We start from the raw sequence: 21,220 nt of genomic DNA on the forward strand, positions 1-21,220 counted from the left end.
CTTCACCTTCAGAATAAAAGATCATAACGTTTTCTGTACAGAGAACAGAAACATTTTAAATGAAATTAAAATCAAAAATATTTAAGAGTCAGGCCAGATGATTCTTCTAATCATCATCTAACTTCTCCAATAATAATAATATAATATAATATTGTCTTCTGGGTAAATGACTGAACAGCAGCTAGTTGTGGATAATAATAACAACAATATTTAGTTCTAAATATTTTAATTATCCATCAGAACCATCAAGCTCTAAACATTTTAATGTGGTTTTAAAAAACTGAGTTTGTAACAGACTTATAAAATTACAATGTAAAGTATTTCTGTAAAGTATATAAATGTACTTCTGCCAGATTACAGCAATTAATCATCACATTTAACAATAAAAGATCATAAGGAATTAACAAAGCAATTAATGAGTGTGTAACGACAAGATGATCCTGCAGATAGTTGAATTATAATAAATCATGGAATTACTTTACCTGAACTTTATTTATTTTGTTTTCTCAGTTGCTGTCATTGTTTCTTGGGTTAGTTTATTTTTATCACTTAATGTAATAAATAATTCTGTTTTAATAAGTAGAACACAAATACGGCCGTGTCTGTTTTATTGTGAAAAGCCCACAGCGGATGTGTGGTGCGGTGCATTGTGGGTAACTTGGAGCAGGATCGTTTCCTGCTCTGTCGGTCCTGTCTCGGTCGAACCTGGTCCGGAGCCTGGTCCATAACCTGCTCCATAACCCGGTACAGAACCAGCAGAGTACCGGCAGAGTACCGGCAGAGTACCGGCAGAGTACCGGCGGGCCGCGGAGAGGCTCCGTTAATCTACCGGAAGCAGCGGGCCAGAGGCGGGAAATGGCGAAGACGTACGATTACCTTTTCAAACTGCTGCTGATCGGAGACAGCGGGGTCGGGAAGACCTGCCTCCTGTTCCGGTTCAGCGAGGACGCCTTCAACACCACCTTCATCTCCACCATCGGTGAGTACCGGGCGGTACCGGGATAATACCGGGATAATACCGGGATAATACCGGGACAGTATAGAAGTCAGCTCAGAGTCAGCTGACCTTTGACCCCACTGAGATCTGGGAACACTCACAGTTTATTGGTCAATAACACTGTTATACTACTGTTATATTACTGCTATAATACTGCTATAACACTGTTATACTACTGCTATAATACTGTTATAACACTGCTATAATACTGTTATAATACCGCTATAATACTGCTATAACACTGTTATACTACTGCTATAATACTGTTATACTACTGTTATAATACTGTTATAATACTGTTATAATACTGTTATATTACTGCTATAATACTGTTATAATACTGTTATAACACTGCTATACTACTGTTATAATACTGCTATAATACTGCTATAACACTGTTATAATACTGTTATAATACTGTTATAATGCTGTTATATTACTGCTATAATACTGTTATAATACTGTTATAATACTGTTATAATACAGCTATAACACTGTTATAACACTGTTATAATACTGTTATAATACTGTTATAATACTGTTATAATACTGTTATAACACTGCTATAATACTGCTATAACAATACTATAATACTGTTATAACACTGCTATAATACTGTTATAATACTGCTATACTACTGCTATAATACTGCTATAATACTGTTATACTACTGTTATAATACTATAATACTGTTATAACACTGCTATACTACTGCTATAATACTGCTATAATACTGTTATACTACTGCTATAATACTGCTATAATACTGCTATACTACTGTTATACTACTGTTATAACACTGTTATACTACTGTTATAATACTGCTATACTACTGTTATAATACTGTTATAACACTGTTATACTACTGCTATAATACTGCTATAATACTGCTATAACACTGCTATAATACTGTTATACTACTGTTATAATACTGTTATAATACTGTTGTACTACTGCTTTAATACTGTTATAACACTGCTATAACACTGCTATAATACTGCTATAATACTGTTATACTACTGCTTTAATACTGTTATAACACTGCTATAATACTGCTATAATACTGTTATACTACTGCTATAATACTGCTATAATACTGCTATAACACTGTTATAATACTGTTATAACACTGTTATACTACTGTTATAATACTGCTATACTACTGTTATAATACTGCTATACTACTGTTATAATACTGTTATAACACTGTTATACTACTGCTATAATACTGCTATAATACTGCTATAACACTACTATAATACTGCTATACTACTGCTATAATACTGCTATACCACTGCTATACTACTGCTATACTACTGTTATATAACTGCTATAACACTGCTATACTACTGCTATAACACTGCTATAACACTGCTATAATACTGTTATAACACTGCTATAATACTGCTATACTACTGCTATACTACTGCTATACTACTGTTATAACACTGCTATACTACTGCTATAATACTGCTATAATACTGTTATAATACTGCTATAACACTGCTATAACACTGTTATAATACTGCTATAATACTGTTATACTACTGCTATAACACTGTTATAATACTGTTATAATACTGCTATAATACTGTTATAATACCGCTATAATACTGCTATAACACTGTTATACTACTGCTATAATACTGTTATACTACTGTTATAATACTGTTATAATGCTGTTATAATGCTGTTATATTACTGCTATAATACTGTTATAATACTGTTATAACACTGCTATACTACTGTTATAATACCGCTATAATACTGCTATAACACTGTTATACTACTGTTATAATACTGTTATAATGCTGTTATATTACTGCTATAATACTGTTATAATACTGTTATAATACTGTTATAATACAGCTATAACACTGTTATAACACTGTTATAACACTGTTATAATACTGTTATAATACTGTTATAATACTATAATACTGTTATAACACTGCTATAATACTGCTATAACAATACTATAATACTGTTATAACACTGCTATAATACTGTTATAATACTGCTATACTACTGCTATAATACTGCTATAATAATACTATAATACTGTTATAACACTGCTATACTACTGCTATAATACTGCTATAATACTGTTATACTACTGCTATAATACTGCTATAATACTGCTATACTACTGTTATACTACTGTTATAACACTGTTATACTACTGTTATAATACTGCTATACTACTGTTATAATACTGTTATAACACTGTTATACTACTGCTATAATACTGCTATAATACTGCTATAACACTACTATAATACTGTTATACTACTGTTATAATACTGTTATAATACTGTTGTACTACTGCTTTAATACTGTTATAACACTGCTATAACACTGCTATAATACTGCTATAATACTGTTATACTACTGCTTTAATACTGTTATAACACTGCTATAATACTGCTATAATACTGTTATACTACTGCTATAATACTGCTATAATACTGCTATACTACTGCTATAATACTGTTATACTACTGCTATAATACTGCTATAACACTGTTATAATACTGTTATAACACTGTTATACTACTGTTATAATACTGCTATACTACTGTTATAATACTGCTATACTACTGTTATAATACTGTTATAACACTGTTATACTACTGCTATAATACTGCTATAATACTGCTATAACACTACTATAATACTGCTATACTACTGCTATAATACTGCTATACCACTGCTATACTACTGCTATACTACTGTTATATAACTGCTATAACACTGCTATACTACTGCTATAACACTGCTATAACACTGCTATAATACTGTTATAACACTGCTATAATACTGCTATACTACTGCTATACTACTGCTATACTACTGTTATAACACTGCTATACTACTGCTATAATACTGCTATAATACTGTTATAATACTGCTATAACACTGCTATAACACTGTTATAATACTGCTATAATACTGTTATACTACTGCTATAACACTGCTATAACACTGTTATAATACTGCTATAACACTGCTATACTACTGCTATAACACTGCTATAATACTGCTATAATACTGTTATATAACTGCTATAACACTGCTATACTACTGCTATAACACTGCTATAATACTGCTATACTACTGCTATAACACTGCTATAATACTGCTATAATACTGTTATACTACTGCTATAACACTGCTATAATACTGTTATACTACTGCTATAACACTGCTATAACACTGTTATAATACTGCTATAACACTGCTATACTACTGCTATAATGTCATATATAATGTCATGTCATAACCCAGCTCCTAGGCTATGACAAATACGGCACAGGACACAACAGATGGCCAGAAATGAGTGAATTTATTATAGTAACTTAAACAACTGGGGTTATAAGTACAAATGTGAGGTGTGTCAGTCAGTAACATCAGTAATGTAAATGTGGATGTGTGAGCAATATGAAGTATAAATGTTGTAAAGTGAAAACAAAGCAGAAACCAAACAAAGAGAATGTGCTGCTGCTGCTGGCAGGGATGCAGCCGAATGCGAGAGAGAGACCAGAACAGAGTTGAGACAGGGTCTTTATCCTTTTAGGAGCGCCTGAACCAGGTGCTCCAAATCCGTACTCTGCTGATGGTACCTTCAAGGACACATAGGAAAAACAATAACTGGTCAACCACATCAGCACATCAACACTAGACAGGGACCGTCACAACTGTTATACTACTGCTATACTACTGTCATAATACTGTTATAACACTGCTATAATACTACTATACTACTGCTATAATACTGCTATAACACTGCTATAATACTACTATAACACTGCTATAATACTACTATACTGCTGTTATAACACTGCTATACTACTGTTATAACACTGCTATAATACTGCTATAACACTGCTATACTACCGCTATAATACTGCTATACTACTGTCATAATACTGTTATAACACTGCTATAATACTACTATACTGCTGTTATAACACTGCTATACTACTGTTATAACACTGCTATAATACTGCTATAACACTGCTATAATACTACTGTAACACTGCTGTACTACTGTTATACTACTGTTATACTACTGCTATAACACTGCTATAATACTGTTATAATACTGCTATTATACTACTATAACACTGCTATACTACTGCTATACTACTGTTATAACACTGCTATACTACTGTTATAACACTGCTATAATACTGCTATAATACTGCTATACTACTGTTATAACACTGCTATAATACTGCTATAACACTGCTATAACACTGCTATACTACTGCTATACTACTGTTATAACACTGCTATAATACTGCTATAACACTGCTATAATACTACTGTAACACTGCTGTACTACTGTTATACTACTGCTATAATACTGCTATAATACTGCTATAACACTGCTATAATACTGTTATACTACTGCTGTAATACTACTATACTACTGTTATAACACTGCTATAATACTGCTATACTACTGTTATAACACTGCTATAATACTGCTATAGTACTGCTATAACACTGCTGTACTACTGTTATACTACTGTTATACTACTGCTATAATACTGCTATAATACTGCTATAGTACTGCTATAACACTGCTATAATACTGCTATAATACTACTGTAACACTGCTGTACTACTGTTATACTACTGTTATACTACTGCTATAATACTGTTATAATACTACTATACTACTGCTATACTACTGCTATAATACTGTTATAACACTGCTATACTACTGCTATACTACTGCTATAACACTGCTATACTACTGCTATAACACTGCTATAACACTGCTATACTACTGTTATAATTCTGCCAATATGAATTCTGTCCAATACAATGAAATTAAAGTGAAGAGAAAAAACAGAATTAATAAAAACAAGAAATTAACATTAAAAACCAATCAGCCTTCCATTTGTATTGAAGTGTGTCAGTAATATAATGTTGTATTATTCATATATAATGTGTGTAATTACATTATATGTAATTAATCGAGGGAACTCTCTCTGTGTTTCCGGTGCGTCACAGCGAGCTGAGCAGAGTGTTTCCCTCTTCTGACTTCCTGGTTCAAACAGGAAGTGGTAACAGTCTTCTTCTGTGTGTGTGTGTGTGTGTGTGGGTTTGTTTCCTGTGTTTATGGGGACCAGAGTGTTGGACCCTGGTTTAAAGAACCGGTTGAGGGTTGGACCTGGTAGACTTTATGTTCCATGGAAGACAAGGTCGAACTTTACTAGAAACACTAAATTAATGAATGTCAGAACTGTTGTTGTTGTTGTTGTTGTTGTGTCAACAACAGAGATGTTTTTTAACAGAGTTATTGACTATAAATTCATCCATCTTTGTTCACTGTATCTCAGCCCGTTAGCTTTGTTAGCTGTGGAGAATCAGTCTGCAGTGATGGTCTAACATATACTGTGATATGAACTGATGTGATGAGAAAGTAGCTCTTCCAGTGTGTGATGGTTTCCTCCCAGTTGAGCTGCTGGAAGAACTGGGTGAATGTTGAGTGAGCTCCCACAATCCTTTGCTACTGTGGTCGGACAGAGGACGCTCTGTCAACACGCTGCCGGCGCTCCCGTGAGAGTCAGCTGACCTCTGACAGTGTCTGATCGTTACAGCTGACCCTCACTAACTGCTGCTAATCAATACAAATACCAATGAGCCTGATCAATAAGTAACAAGCAGTGGTATTGATCTGTATACTGGTCAGTGTAGAGCTGCAATCATAGCTATTCAATAGAAAACTAAAAAGTGATGAAATGAAATAATCAGATGTTTGATGCATCCTAATAATGTGAATATTGAATTAGTGATATAACAGTATTACTCTCACTGATCATGGATCAATAATAATAATGATGTCAGAATAATGGCAGTATTTCAATTCAATTCAATTTATTTTGTATAGCACCAATTCATAACAGACCCTAACCCTCAGGACACTTTTCAAATAGAGCAGGTCTAGACAGAACTCCTTATAACATTATTTACAGAGACCCAACAGTACCACCATGAGCAAGGACTTGGCGACAGTGGCAAGGAAACACTGCCTGTTAAAAGGCAGAAACCTAGGACAGATCCTTCGGCTCTAGGTGGGTGGGAGAGAGAGAGAGAGAGAGAGATGTATGCTGTAGTCGGTAGTCTGTACTCTGTAGTCTGTAGCTGTAGTCGGTAGTCTGTACTCTGTAGTCTGTATGCTGTAGTCGGTAGTCTCTACTCTGTAGTCTGTAGTCTGTACACTGTAGTCTGTACGCTGTAGTCTGTACACTGTACTCTGTAGTCTGTACACTGTACGCTGTAGTCTGTACGCTGTACTCTGTAGTCTGTACGCTGTAGTCTGTACGCTGTAGTCTGTAGTCTGTACTCTGTACACTGTACACTATACTCTGTACGCTGTAGTCTGTACTCTGTAGTCTGTACGCTGTAGTCTGTACTCTGTACACTGTACACTATACTCTGTACGCTGTACTCTGTACGCTGTAGTCGGTACCCTGTATGCTGATGGAGAAAACAATCAGCAAATTACTGAATCATTTTAAGATTTGTGTGTAAATGTTGGAGGCTACTGCAGCAGGTGGAAGTGGTCCAACCTGAGGAAACGGGACCAGAGAGGGTCAGTGTGATCAGGGAGTGGTGGAGGACTGGTCCCAGTTGTGGCGCAGAACAGGAAACAGAGGAGGAAACAGAGCCGACTGCTTCTTGGAAACAGATTTTCTCTGTTCGGAAGCAGGAAGCAACGATTGCTCACATTTAAAAATATCTTCCACTTCCTGTTACAGCTCACAGAGAGTCAGCTGACACATCCAGCTTCCACAGCTAAGAAACAAACGCACCTCACACACCTCAGGGTTCCGGGTAAACACCGGGTGCGAGTATGTAACAGTATGTGGGGAGACGGTGCAGTCGTGGGACAGATACATAAAGATTGAAATCAGTGAGATGAAAACTGAATGAGCTCTAACAGCAGGGGGCGCTCTCTGCTGGTGTGTTGGATGTCCTGCGTCACTGCGTCACTTTCACTGTTTATACCTCAAAAATCAGTCTGTCCTTTAGGTGGGGCTGCAGTAATCAGTCTGTCTTTAAGGTGGGGCTGCAAATGGTAAATGGAGCTGTACTTGTATAGTTTCCTTTCTAGTCTTCCGACCACTCAAAGCACTTTTACACTACAGACACATTCACCCTTTCACACACATTCACTCAGTGATGGCAAAGTCCATCGAACAGAAACTAACTCATTCAAACACGTTCACACACCGATGCACAGCATCAGGAGCACATTGGGGTTCAGTATCTTGCTCAAGGAGGAGCCGGGGATCGAACCGACAACCTTGCGATTAGGGGACAACCCGCTCTGCCTCTGAGCCACAGCCGCCGCTGCAGTAATCAGTCTGTCCTTAAGGTGGCGCTGCAGTAAAGTGATCAGTTTGTTTGTTTCTGTTTCAGGAATTGACTTTAAAATCAGGACGATCGAGCTGGATGGGAAGAAGATCAAACTTCAGATTTGGTGAGTCAATCAAGAATCAATCAATGATCAATCAGTGAGCATGTATGGATCATAGCTTCACTTGGTGCTCTCTCCCTGTTCCTGAAGGGACACAGCGGGTCAGGAGAGGTTCAGGACCATCACCACAGCCTATTACAGAGGAGCCATGGTAAGACCCACCCCCTCACTGCTATTGGACCGTCACATCCATCTAAAGATGTTCCTAATAGTCGACTAGTCATCATGTTTCTGATATCACTGTATTGATTATAACCTGTTAATCAGCAGTAATGATTGTGAATCAGAACAAACAGTAACACAGTGTAACATCACACAGTCTGTATGTTCAATAACTTCCAACTTCACTGAAACTAATCCTGACTGATCGATACGATGGATGATGGATGACGTTAACAGTTACTGACTGATTAACTAGCTACAAACTGGCTCCTCTTCCTCTGTTTCCTTCCTTTCTTTGGTTTCTCTGAGACTGTCAGATTGATTCTGATCAGGTTCATTGTTGGAGGATCAGATCAATCAATCATCCAGTGAAAGTAAGCTAGATACAGATACATCAATAATAAATCAATAGAAGTCTAACAGATATAATAAAACTGTAACAATGACTGACTGACTTTGGAAGTTGGAACAACAAGGGAAGAAACTGTTCGCTGGTTTTATTCATTGTAATTTATATTGATCTAGTTTGATTATTGAATGAAGATGAAGACTTTATAATAAATAAATGACCGAGTTGATTCAAAACTCTCTTAGACTGGGGATCCATGGTCTAATGTGGACCTGTGTGTGTGTGTGTGTGTGTGTGTGTGTGTGTGTGTGTGTGTGCCACTTCCTGTGCTGATGTCACTGCCTATGTCACTTCCTCTGCACTCACTTCCTGTCTTTTGTGCTGCAGGGCATCATGCTGGTGTATGACATCACCAACGAGAAGTCCTTCGATAACATCAGGAACTGGATCCGCAACATTGAGGAGGTAGACCACGCCCCCTCTGACATCACATATGACTGATAGTCAGGGCCGGCTCTAGCCCATTTGGTGCCCTAGGCGAGATTACCCCCCCCCCAAAAAAAAAAAAAATGATGTGCGGTCAATATGACCACTTATGGCCGAAATAGGTAAAACATATCATATTTTCTTTGTCTTTTGTGTAATTTATATAAAAACTATTCTAAATTAAAATACAGACACTTTTAGGAAAAGTCAGGTAACAGTAGTATTGCATTTTTTCATTCAACAAAGTTATATATATATACATATAAATTTGAAAACAGTCAAAATGACCGTCTTGGCCGTTCTAGTGTTAAGCTAGCGTTGCTTTATTTCAACCTAGCTAGCAAGCTAATACAAATGAAACGTCTTCACACAAGATGGCATTTAAAAAAAGATGACATAATGTTACCTTTATATTTATATACTTCTCCTCCTCCTCCTCCTCTTTTCTTCTCTTTCGATACTGCGCACCCAAGGGCTTTGACGGCCGTTTCATCTCGCAAGATATATCAAAACATAACCTGTCTGTCACTTGACGTGACCTCTGTGACACCTGTCTTACCCTCTGAGGTGCGCAGCCAATGACCACACGTCAAATGACTCAGCACCATAAGTGAGAAACATGTCATTGTTTATCTGTTTCTTTACTTTGTATTTTCAAGACAGAACACGAAGGGAGGGCACCAGTGGGCATCGAAAATTATTATTATTTTTTATTTTGTTTCTCCCTCGAGGGTGACTGCCGGCGCCCCTCCAGCAGATGGCACTCTAGGCGATCGCCTATATTGCCTATGCCTAGAGCCGGCCCTGCTGATAGTAGATATTTATTGATCAGCTCACTGTCAGTGCTGCCACCCAGTGAGACTAACAGAGCTTTCAGATATCAAACAGAAACAATTAAATATTAGGGTTAGTGCTTGTGATGACATAATATGATGATATTGATTGACTGATTGATTTTCATTGATTTTCAATGTGTTTCAAGCACGCGTCCTCAGACGTGGAGAGAATGGTTCTGGGGAACAAATGTGACATGAACGACAAGAGACAAGTGTCCAAAGAGCGAGGAGAGAAGGTCCGACACAAAAAATTTATACAGCACATTGAACAAAACACTTTAAAGCACATCAGTGACTAAAATACATTTTTTCTACATCAGTGGGAAGTTTATTATTTATTATTTATTGTTTAATTCACCAAATGTTGACCTTTATTTGACCATTTTCAGTTTCTCACAATGTCATTAAAATATGACTTATCAATGACATATTAATGACTTATTAATTACATATTAAATACATATAAATTTCATATAATTACTTATTAATTACATATTACTTACTTATTAATAACATATTAATTACTTATTATTGACATGTTACAAATTCAACTAAGATTTAATTAATTTAAGTCTCCAGATGTTTACAGTCAGTCTCCAGATGTTCAGTCAGTCTGCAGATGTTCAGTCAGTCTCCAGATGTTCAGTCAGTCTCCAGATGTTCAGTCAGTCTGCAGATGTTTACAGTCAGTCTCCAGATGTTCAGTCAGTCTCCAGATGTTCAGTCAGTCTGCAGATGTTTACAGTCAGTCTCCAGATGTTCAGTCAGTCTCCAGATGTTCAGTCAGTCTGCAGATGTTCAGTCAGTCTCCAGATGTTCAGTCAGTCTCCAGATGTTCAGTCAGTCTGCAGATGTTTACAGTCAGTCTCCAGATGTTCAGTCAGTCTCCAGATGTTCAGTCAGTCTGCAGATGTTTACAGTCAGTCTCCAGATGTTCAGTCAGTCTCCAGATGTTCAGTCAGTCTGCAGATGTTCAGTCAGTCTCCAGATGTTCTCAGTCTCCAGAATATCAGTCAGTCTCCAGATGTTTACAGTCAGTCTCCAGGCGTTCAGTCAGTCTTCAGATGTTCAGTCAGTCTCCAGATGTCCACAGTCAGTCCCCAGATGTTTACAGTCAGTCTCCAGGCGTTCAGTCAGTCTTCAGATGTTCAGTCAGTCTCCAGATGTCCACAGTCAGTCTCCAGATGTCCACAGTCAGTCCCCAGATGTTTACAGTCAGTCTCCAGATGTTCAGTCAGTCTCCAGATGTTCACGTCAGTCTCCAGAATATCAGTCAGTCCCCAGATGTTTACAGTCACTCTCCATACGTTCAGTCAGTCTCCAGATGTTTACAGTCAGTCTCCAGAGGTTCAGTCAGTCTCCAGAGGTTCACTCAGTCTCCAGAAATTCAGTCAGTCTCCAGATGTGCGCAGTCTGTCTCCAGGTGTTCATTCAGTCTCCAGATGTTTACAGTCAGTCTTCACATGTTCAGTCAGTCTCCAGATGTTTACAGTCAGTCTTCACATGTTCAGTCAGTCTCTAGATGTTTACAGTCAGTCTCCAGAAATTCAGTCAGTCTCCAGATGTGCGCCGTCTGTCTCCAGGTGTTCATTCAGTCTCCAGATGTTTACAGTCAGTCTTCACATGTTCAGTCAGTCTCCAGATGTTTACAGTCAGTCTTCACATGTTCAGTCAGTCTCTAGATGTTTACAGTCAGTCTCCAGACGTTCAGTCAGTCTCCAGATGTTCACAGTCAGTCTCAGATGTTCAGTCAGTCTCCAGATGTTTAGTCAGTCTTCAGATGTTCAGTCAGTCTCCAGATGTTCAGTCAGTCTCCAGATGTTCAGTCAGTCTCCAGATGTTTAGTCAGTCTCCAGATGTTTACAGTCAGTCTCCAGACGTTCAATCAGTCTCAGATGTTCAGTCATTCTCCAGATGTGCAGTCAGTCTCAGATGTTCAGTCAGTCTCAAGACATTCAGTCAGTCTCCAGATGTTTAGTCAGTCTTCAGATGTTCAGTTGGTCTCCAGACGTTCAGTCAGTCTCCAGATGTTCAGTCAGTCTCCAGATGTTCACAGTCAGTCTCCAGATGTTCACAGTCAGTCTCCAGATGTTCAGTCAGTCTCCAGACGGTCAGTCAGTCTCCAGACGTTCAGTCAGTCTCCAGATGTTCAGTCAGTCTCCAGACATTCAGTCAGTCTCCAGGCGTTCATTCAGTCTCCAGGCGTTCAGTCAGTCTCCAGATGTGCGCAGTCTGTCTCCAGATGTTCAGTCAGTCTTTAGATGTTTACAGTCAGTCTCCAGATGTTCAGTCAGTCTCCAGATGTTTACAGTCAGTCTCCAGATGTTTACAGTCAGTCTCCAGATGTTCACAGTCAGTCTCCAGATGTTTACAGTCAGTCTCCAGATGTTCAGTCAGTCTCCAGACGGTCAGTCAGTCTCCAGACGTTCAGTCAGTCTCCAGATGTGCGCAGTCCGTCTCCAGACGTTCACTGAGTCTCCAGATGTTCAGTCAGTCTCCAGACATTCATTCAGTCTCCAGGCGTTCAGTCAGTCTCCAGATGTGCGCAGTCTGTCTCCAGATGTTCAGTCAGTCTCCAGATGTTTACAGTCAGTCTCCAGATGTTCAGTCAGTCTCCAGATGTTCACAGTCAGTCTCCAGATGTTTACAGTCAGTCTCCAGATGTTCAGTCAGTCTCCAGACGGTCAGTCAGTCTCCAGACGTTCAGTCAGTCTCCAGATGTGCGTAGTCCGTCTCCAGACGTTCACTCAGTCTCCAGATGTGCGCAGTCAGTCTCCAGATGTTCACAGTCTGTCTCCAGATGTTTACAGTCAGTCTCCAGATGTTCAGTCAGTCTCCAGATGTTTACAGTCAGTCTCCAGACGTTCAATCAGTCTCAGATGTTCAGTCATTCTCCAGATGTGCAGTCAGTCTCAGATGTTCAGTCAGTCTCAAGACATTCAGTCAGTCTCCAGACGGTCAGTCAGTCTCCAGACGGTCAGTCAGTCTCCAGACGTTCAGTCAGTCTCCAGATGTGCGCAGTCCGTCTCCAGACGTTCACTCAGTCTCCAGATGTTCAGTCAGTCTCCAGGCGTTCAGTCAGTCTCCAGATGTGCGCAGTCTGTCTCCAGATGTTCAGTCAGTCTCCAGATGTTTACAGTCAGTATTCACATGTTCAGTCAGTCTCCAGACGTTCACTCAGTCTCCAGATGTACGAGTCTGTCTCCAGATGTTTATTCAGTCTCCAGATGTTTACAGTCAGTCTTCACATGTTCAGTCAGTCTCCAGATGTTTACAGTCTGTCTCCAGACGTCCAGTCAGTCTCCAGATGTTCACAGTCAGTCTCAAGACATTCGGTCAGTTTCCAGATGTTTAGTCAGTCTCCAGATGTTCAGTCAGTTTCCAGATGTTCACAGTCAGTCTCCAGATGTTCACAGTCAGTCTCCAGATGTTTACAGTCAGTCTCCAGACGTTCAGTCAGTCTCAGATGTTCAGTCATTCTCCAGATGTGCAGTCAGTCTCAGATTTTCAGTCAGTCTCCAGACGTTCAATCAGTCTCAGATGTTCAGTACTCCAGATTTGCAGTCAGTCTCAGATGTTCAGTCAGTCTCAAGACATTCAGTCAGTTTCCAGATGTTTAGTCAGTCTTCAGATGTTCAGTCAGTCTCCAGATGTTCAGTCAGTCTCCAGATGTTCAGTCAGTCTCCAGATGTTTACAGTCAGTCTCCAGACATTCAGTCAGTCTCAGTCATTCTCCAGATGTGCAGTCATTCCCAGATTTTCAGTCAGTCTCCAGACGTTTAGTCAGTCTCCAGACGTTCAGTCTCCAGATGTTTACGTTGAGTCTCCAGACGTTCAGTCTCCAGATGTTCAGAGTCAGTCTCCAGACATTCACAGTCGGTCTCCCGACGTTCAGTCTCCAGAAGTTCAGTCTCCAGATGTTTACAGTCAGTCTCCAGACATTCAGTCAGTCTTCAGATGTTCAGTCAGTCTCCAGATGTTTACAGTCAGTCTCCAGATGTTCAGTCAGTCTCCAGATGTTCACAGTCAGTCTCCAGATGTTCAGTCAGTCTCCAGATGTTTACAGTCAGTCTCCAGATGTTCAGTCAGTCTCCAGATGGTCACAGTCAGTCTCCAGATGTTCACAGTCAGTCTCAAGATGTTCAGTCAGTCTCCAGATGTTCACAGTCAGTCTCCAGATGTTCAGTCAGTCTCCAGATGTTCACAGTCAGTCTCCAGATGTTCACAGTCAGTCTCAAGATGTTCAGTCAGTCTCCAGATGGTCACAGTCAGTCTCAAGATGTTAAGTCAGTCTCCAGACGTTCAGTCTCCAGACGTTCAGTCTCCAGATGTTTACGTTGAGTCTCCAGACGTTCAGTCTCCAGATGTTCAGAGTCAGTCTCCAGACATTCACAGTCGGTCTCCCGACGTTCAGTCTCCAGAAGTTCAGTCTCCAGATGTTTACAGTCAGTCTCCAGACATTCAGTCAGTCTTCAGATGTTCAGTCAGTCTCCAGATGTTTACAGTCAGTCTCCAGATGTTCAGTCAGTCTCCAGATGGTCACAGTCAGTCTCCAGATGTTCACAGTCAGTCTCAAGATGTTCAGTCAGTCTCCAGATGTTCACAGTCAGTCTCAAGATGTTCAGTCAGTCTCCAGATGTTCACAGTCAGTCTCCAGATGTTCAGTCAGTCTCCAGATGGTCACAGTCAGTCTCCAGATGTTCAGTCAGTCTCCAGATGGTCACAGTCAGTCTCCAGATGTTCTGTTTTGAATGTAAACGTCTCCTCTGGTCGTTCAGCTGGCGATCGATTATGGGATCAAGTTTTTAGAAACCAGCGCAAAGTCCAGCATCAACGTGGAGGAGGTGAGTTAGGATCAGACCATCATCACATGACATCATCACATGACATCTTCACATGACATCTTCACATGACATCTTCACATCCTCCACAGGCCTTTTTCACTCTCGGCAGAGACATCATGAGCAGACTGAACAGAAAAATGGTGAGTTTAATTGTGAAGTCTACATTTGCTTTTATTTTAAAAGCCAGATTGAACACTGAACTGAGATCAGTTTATTGATTGTTTTTGATTGTTATTGATTGATTGAAGTTTTGTAACTTTTAGCTTGATGGTGTTTTATTATTATATTATATCTACAGTAACAGTAGTCTGTTACATACTGTAATGAAAGTATCGATAGTCATTCACATTCAACAGGAAATGATTCAATTCAATTCAATTTTATTTGTATAGCGCCAATTCATAACAGAAGTTATCTCAGGACACTTTTCAAATAGAGCAGGTCTAGACCGAACTCTTTAAAACATTATGTCATACATTCAATCAAACATTCACAATGCATTCTGGGAGAATTATTGTGAATAGCTATAACAATATTAAAGCTTTCAGTGTGAACAGACCATATTTAGATAAACAGGAAGTGACATCACAAAGTCACAGTTTGATTGACAGGCATCAGTACAAGAGTTCAGGACATGTTTGTCCACCATTCACAGCCCAGCAGTCGGTGCTCTCGTCCAATCATCTTAAAGTAATAAAACCTTATCATCACCTCAGAGTGACATCACAGGAAGTCCCAATCATCTGATCTCCCGTCTGAGGCTGATTGGTCCAGAGGTCGTCTCTGTGATCTTTGACCTCTTTGTGTTGTTTGTTTCCTGCAGAACGACAGCAACCCGCCAGGAGGAGGCGGGCCCGTTAAAATCACAGAGTCTCGCTCTAAAAAGAGCTTCTTCAGGTGTATGCTGCTGTAGGCGGAGCCTCCTCTTCCTCCTCCTCCTCCTCTTCCTCTCGCCGCAGGAGGAGGATCAAACCTGTGGAAACACGTCTTCAGGAAAGTTTCTCTGCTTGTCAGTCATCTCAAATCTTCCTGCACGCCTCCTCTTCCTCCTCCTCCTCTTCCTCCTCCTCCTCCTCCTCCTCCTCCTCCTCCTTCTCCTCCCTCCTCTTCCTCCTCTTCCTCCTCCTCTTCCTCCTCCTCCTCCTCCTCCTCCCCCTCCTCTTCCTCCTCTTCCTCCTCCTCTTTCTACTCCTCCTCCTCCTCCCTGTTAACTCTGGCTGCCGTCAGCTCAGCAGGAGTTTCGGCAGCGTGATGAAACGTTTTTCTAAGAAAGAAAGCGACGATGATGATGATGATGATGACGATGATGACGATGATGATGATGAAGAGCAGCGCTGATACAGAGTCCTGATGATGTCTAACGTGTTTTTCATATTTTAATTGAAATGTTTTAATGTTTTTAAAACTGACTCTTAGTCCAAAAAGTGAATGTGGAAAACATTTCACATTATTACCATTTAATCGTTTGTGTGAATCAATTAACAGCAGAGCTCCAATTATCAATTGTTTTCATTATTGATTAATCTGTCAGTCATCTTCTCCTGAGAATCTGAAATCAGAGAATTTAGGCATTTTTATTAAAAGAATTCAAATTAAAATAACAGTTGGAGATTGATTTAATATTTAACTACTAATCAATGAATTGACTGATTGTTGCAGCTCTCATTATCATTATATTCAAATAAAGAAAATTAAATATTTAGTGTCCATTAATAACTCATTTATTGTCTTAAAATAATCAATTGCTTTTAAAACGTTTAAAATGTTATTTCTGTTTTTCCGTCTCGTCTTCAATGTGTCTCCTGCTACGAAATATTGTTTCATATCAATATTCAATAATGAATGATTCTGTTGGTGCCTCCTTTAAAAGAAACAAATATGTTATAAATATATAAAATGTACTAATATCGGCCACAGAGGCTCTCTGATAATCAATGTTGGTATTGATCTGCTGCTTCGACCTCCATGTTTGTGTCTGATGAAACTCAAACGTCTCGTTTTATTTATTCACTCTTCTTCTTCTGTGGTTTTTATTTAGGACCAATCAGCTGATTTTAGCTTCAGAATATACAGATATATATATATTTAAATTAATATATATAACAAAGATATAAATATATTATATATATATAGTTATATTTATACACACACATACCTGTGTTACTGTCAGTAAGTGTAAAACTGAGGAAACTGAACTTAAAAGTTTATATAATAATAATAATAAAATCTGTGAGGCATTCAATGTCTCCTCGTGTTTCTGAAAAATGAAGTGATGAGCTGCAGATAATCAGCTTCTGTTTGTCGTTAATGAAGTTATTGATGAAGTTATTGATGCTTTTCTATATTTTTGTATTCAATCTTTCTTTGAAACCACTCGATGCTCTTTAACGTTTTTATTTTTAACATTTCAGAGGATTTTTTATCAAACTGTTGTTTGAATTCTTATTTTTGTATAATTCTGAAATATTTCAGTCTTTTAAGATTTTTATTCATATTCTGCTTTTGTATTTGAGCCACTGGAATAATTATAGATAAATTAGAATAAGTGTTAATTAATTGGTACAATGTAAATGATACATTTATAAACTCAAAGTTAAATAAATGAATGATTTTATTTACGTTTCATACCTTTAAATTAATTTGTAATTAAATTTTGAAATTAAAAGGATTGATTTTAAATTGCTTTATGTTTGGGACAGAATAAAGAAATATAATAATTATAACTATATACTATTTGTTTTGAGTTTATCAATGCATCATTTAAATTAATATAATATTCAATATGACCGCCTCGGTTCAGAGACACGATCAATATTTTATAATTGTTTGGTTTGTGTTTGACTCAGACGAACTTGATTTTTACAGTGTTGTTGTTCTGACACAACGTTTTGTTTACAGACTCACTGCCACAGTATTATTATTGATTATTGATTAATATTCGATATTGATCTCTCTTCCAGCTGCACTTTATGTTCTGTTTGTTCTTCTGATTAAAAGGTGCTTCAACCATCTGAACTTTGAGCAGAAAAAGATCAATTTCACCCTTTCAAACAAATCTACCTGATCAATTTTTATTATTTAATCGTATTCTGACTGATGATCAATATCTGACGATCAATATGACCTCACAGCTGTTTGTATGTTTAACTATTTAGAATGTCCTCCAAATGGTGAAGGATTAATCAAATTAATGATTATTCATTTTCAACACATGACATCACTTCCTGTGTCATAAACGAAAAATCAGGAAGTAAAAAGTGAAAGTTTGTTCAATCAGAAGAAACTTTTATTTGAAATATCAATAATCAATCATCAATAACTGATAATCATTCATGTGTGAAGATTAAAACTGATAATCTTTGTTTCTGTGGTTTTGAACAGTTTTTTTATCATTTCACGGCTTTCTGTAAGTTTGTGTTAAAACGTGTTTTTGAATGAAGTTTGTTTCTGTTTGTCAGCACTTTGTAACTTTGCTAAAAGCGCTATGCAAAAATACATTTATTATGCTTATTATTATTGGTTTTGTTACTGAACTTGTTGATATCTCACATGTATTGATCCACAGAACCGATCAGAGCTGCATGCAGATATTAAAAGGAACATTTTTGAGAAAAATATAATTTTTTTACTTCAATCTCAGAATTGTTCAGATTTTTCTTTCTCATTTTTTACACATAAAACTTTCTTTAGAGGTTTTCTGTTTATATCTACTGTATATTATACACATTGTATATTATAAATACAGAAGTGAAACAGAAAACTACAGTGAGAGTGACTCATCTGTTGGTTTGTTTTCATCAGGACATTTAAGTGAATAAAAACAGATGAAGGCTCCGATTAAAAGAGGAACTGGATGTTTTTTTCAGCTTTGAACGTTTTTTAGAACAAAACAAATTTTTGTGTCAGAACGGTTCATGTGTGTAAAAACAGACGCTCTGATCAATACTGGATCAATAACTGAAAACACTGCAGTGACCTTTGACCTCTCTTTAATGCTTCAGTTTGTCTTCCATTTCCTGTTCTGTGATGTCATCGCAGTCAGCGGATCGTATAATAAAAAACTTTTTCTATCAGCTGTTGGTCGGATTCTCTGATTGTCTTACATATATATAAAGTTAATAGAGTAAAGTTACATATATAAAGTTATTAGAGTAAAGTTACATATATAAAGTTATTAGAGTAAAGTTACATATATGAAGTTATTATATAAAGTTACACATATAAAGTTATTAGAGTACAGTTACACATATAAAGTAATTAGAGTAAAGTTACATATAAAGTTATTATATAAAGTTATTAGAGTACAGTTACATATATAAAGTTATTATATAAAGTTATTAGAGTACAGTTATATATATAAAGTTATTAGAGTACAGTTACACATATAAAGTAATTAGAGTAAAGTTACATATATAAAGTTATTAGAGTACAGTTACACATATAAAGTTATTAGAGTACAGTTACATATAAAGTTATTAGAGTACAGTTACACATATAAAGTTATTAGAGTAAAGTTACATATAAAGTTATTATATGAAGTTATTAGAGTACAGTTATATATATAAAGTTATTAGAGTACAGTTACATATATGAAGTTATTAGAGTAAAGTTACATATATAAAGTTATTATATAAAGTTATTAGAGTACAGTTATATATATAAAGTTATTAGAGTACAGTTACATATATAAAGTTATTAGAGTACAGTTACATATAAAGTTATTAGAGTAAAGTTACATATATGAAGTTATTAGAGTACAGTTACACATATAAAGTTATTAGACTACAGTTACATATAAAGTTATTAGAGTACAGTTACACATATGAAGTTATTAGAGTACAGTTACATATAAAGTTATTAGAGTACAGTTACACATATAAAGTTATTAGAGTAAAGTTACATATATAAAGTTAGAGTACAGTTACACATATAAAGTTATTAGAGTAAAGTTACATATATAAAGTTAGAGTACAGTTACACATATAAAGTTATTAGAGTACAGTTACACATATGAAGTTATTAGAGTACAGTTACACATATAAAGTAATTAGAGTAAAGTTACATATATAAAGTTAGAGTACAGTTACACATATGAAGTTATTAGAGTACAGTTACATATAAAGTTATTAGCGTAAAGTTACATATATAAAGTTATTAGAGTAAAGTTACATATATTAACATGTTAACGATGAATCCTCCATAAATACTAAAGTTAGTCATGGAGTTCCACAAGGTTCTGTACTTGGACCAATACTATTTACTTTATATATGCTCCCTTTAGGCAACATTATTAGGAATCACTCCATTAACTTTCACTGTTATGCAGATGATACGCAGTTATATCTATCAATCAAGCCCGATGAAATTAATCAATTATCTAAATTACAAACATGTCTTAAGGACATAAAATCCTGGATGAGCTGCAATTTTCTGATGTTAAACTCAGAAAAAAACGAAATTCTTGTTCTTGGCCCCAAAAACCTTAGAGACTCACTGTCTAAAGATATAGTTACTCTAGATGGCATTACCTTGGCCTCTAGCACCACTGTCAGGAATCTTGGAGTTATCTTTGATCAGGATTTGTCATTTAACTCCCACATAAAGCAGACCTCTAGGACTGCCTTCTTTCATTTACGTAATATTACAAAAATTAGACACATCCTATCACAGACAGATGCAGAAAAACTAATCCATGCATTTGTTACTTCAAGGCTGGATTACTGCAACTCTTTATTATCAGGTTGCCCCAATAAGTCCATTAAAACGCTCCAATTAATTCAGAACGCTGCAGCACGAGTACTGACAGGAACTAGAAAAAGAGATCACATCTCTCCTGTACTAGCTTCTCTGCATTGGCTCCCTATAAAATGTACAATTGAATTTAAAATCCTCCTCCTCACCTATAAAGCTCTTCATGGTCAGGCCCCTTCAAATCTTAAAGAGCTCATAGTACCCTATTACCCCACTAGAACACTACGTTCTCTGAATGCTGGGCTACTTGTGGTTCCTATAGTCTCTAAAAGTAGAACAGGAGCCAGAGCCTTCAGT

The 21,220-nt window shown here is 37.2% G+C and overlaps 3 protein-coding genes across 4 annotated transcripts; all 3 read left to right on the plus strand.

Annotated features, from left to right (window-relative positions):
* The first annotated feature begins 631 nt into the window (after positions 1-631).
* LOC127351043 (ras-related protein Rab-8B) lies at positions 632-19,245 on the plus strand. Its single transcript, XM_051378208.1, has 8 exons — positions 632-979; positions 8,438-8,498; positions 8,586-8,646; positions 9,394-9,471; positions 10,475-10,564; positions 15,107-15,172; positions 15,262-15,312; positions 15,996-19,245. Exons 1-8 carry the CDS (start codon positions 856-858, stop codon positions 16,083-16,085), a joined length of 621 nt encoding a protein of 206 aa, XP_051234168.1. The 5' UTR covers positions 632-855; the 3' UTR covers positions 16,086-19,245.
* Positions 10,588-12,802, plus strand: LOC127351025 (uncharacterized). 2 transcript variants are annotated; one of them, XM_051378186.1, is made up of 2 exons: positions 10,588-11,751; positions 11,912-12,058. In XM_051378186.1, the coding sequence occupies exons 1-2, from the start codon at positions 10,948-10,950 to the stop codon at positions 12,008-12,010; spliced, it is 903 nt and encodes a 300-aa protein (XP_051234146.1). In that variant the 5' UTR covers positions 10,588-10,947; the 3' UTR covers positions 12,011-12,058. The 2 variants fall into 2 exon arrangements, with proteins under 2 accessions (XP_051234146.1, XP_051234145.1); XM_051378185.1 differs by lacking the exon at positions 11,912-12,058 and adding an exon at positions 12,590-12,802 and having other exon boundaries at positions 10,595-11,751.
* On the plus strand, positions 13,087-14,614 carry LOC127351035 (uncharacterized). Its single transcript, XM_051378199.1, has 2 exons — positions 13,087-13,398; positions 13,979-14,614. Exons 1-2 carry the CDS (start codon positions 13,087-13,089, stop codon positions 14,612-14,614), a joined length of 948 nt encoding a protein of 315 aa, XP_051234159.1.
* Positions 19,246-21,220: the final 1,975 nt, after the last annotated feature.

The sequence above is a fragment of the Dicentrarchus labrax genome, unplaced genomic scaffold (genome assembly GCF_905237075.1).
Source record: "Dicentrarchus labrax unplaced genomic scaffold, dlabrax2021, whole genome shotgun sequence".
Classification (NCBI taxonomy): Eukaryota; Metazoa; Chordata; class Actinopteri; family Moronidae; genus Dicentrarchus; species Dicentrarchus labrax.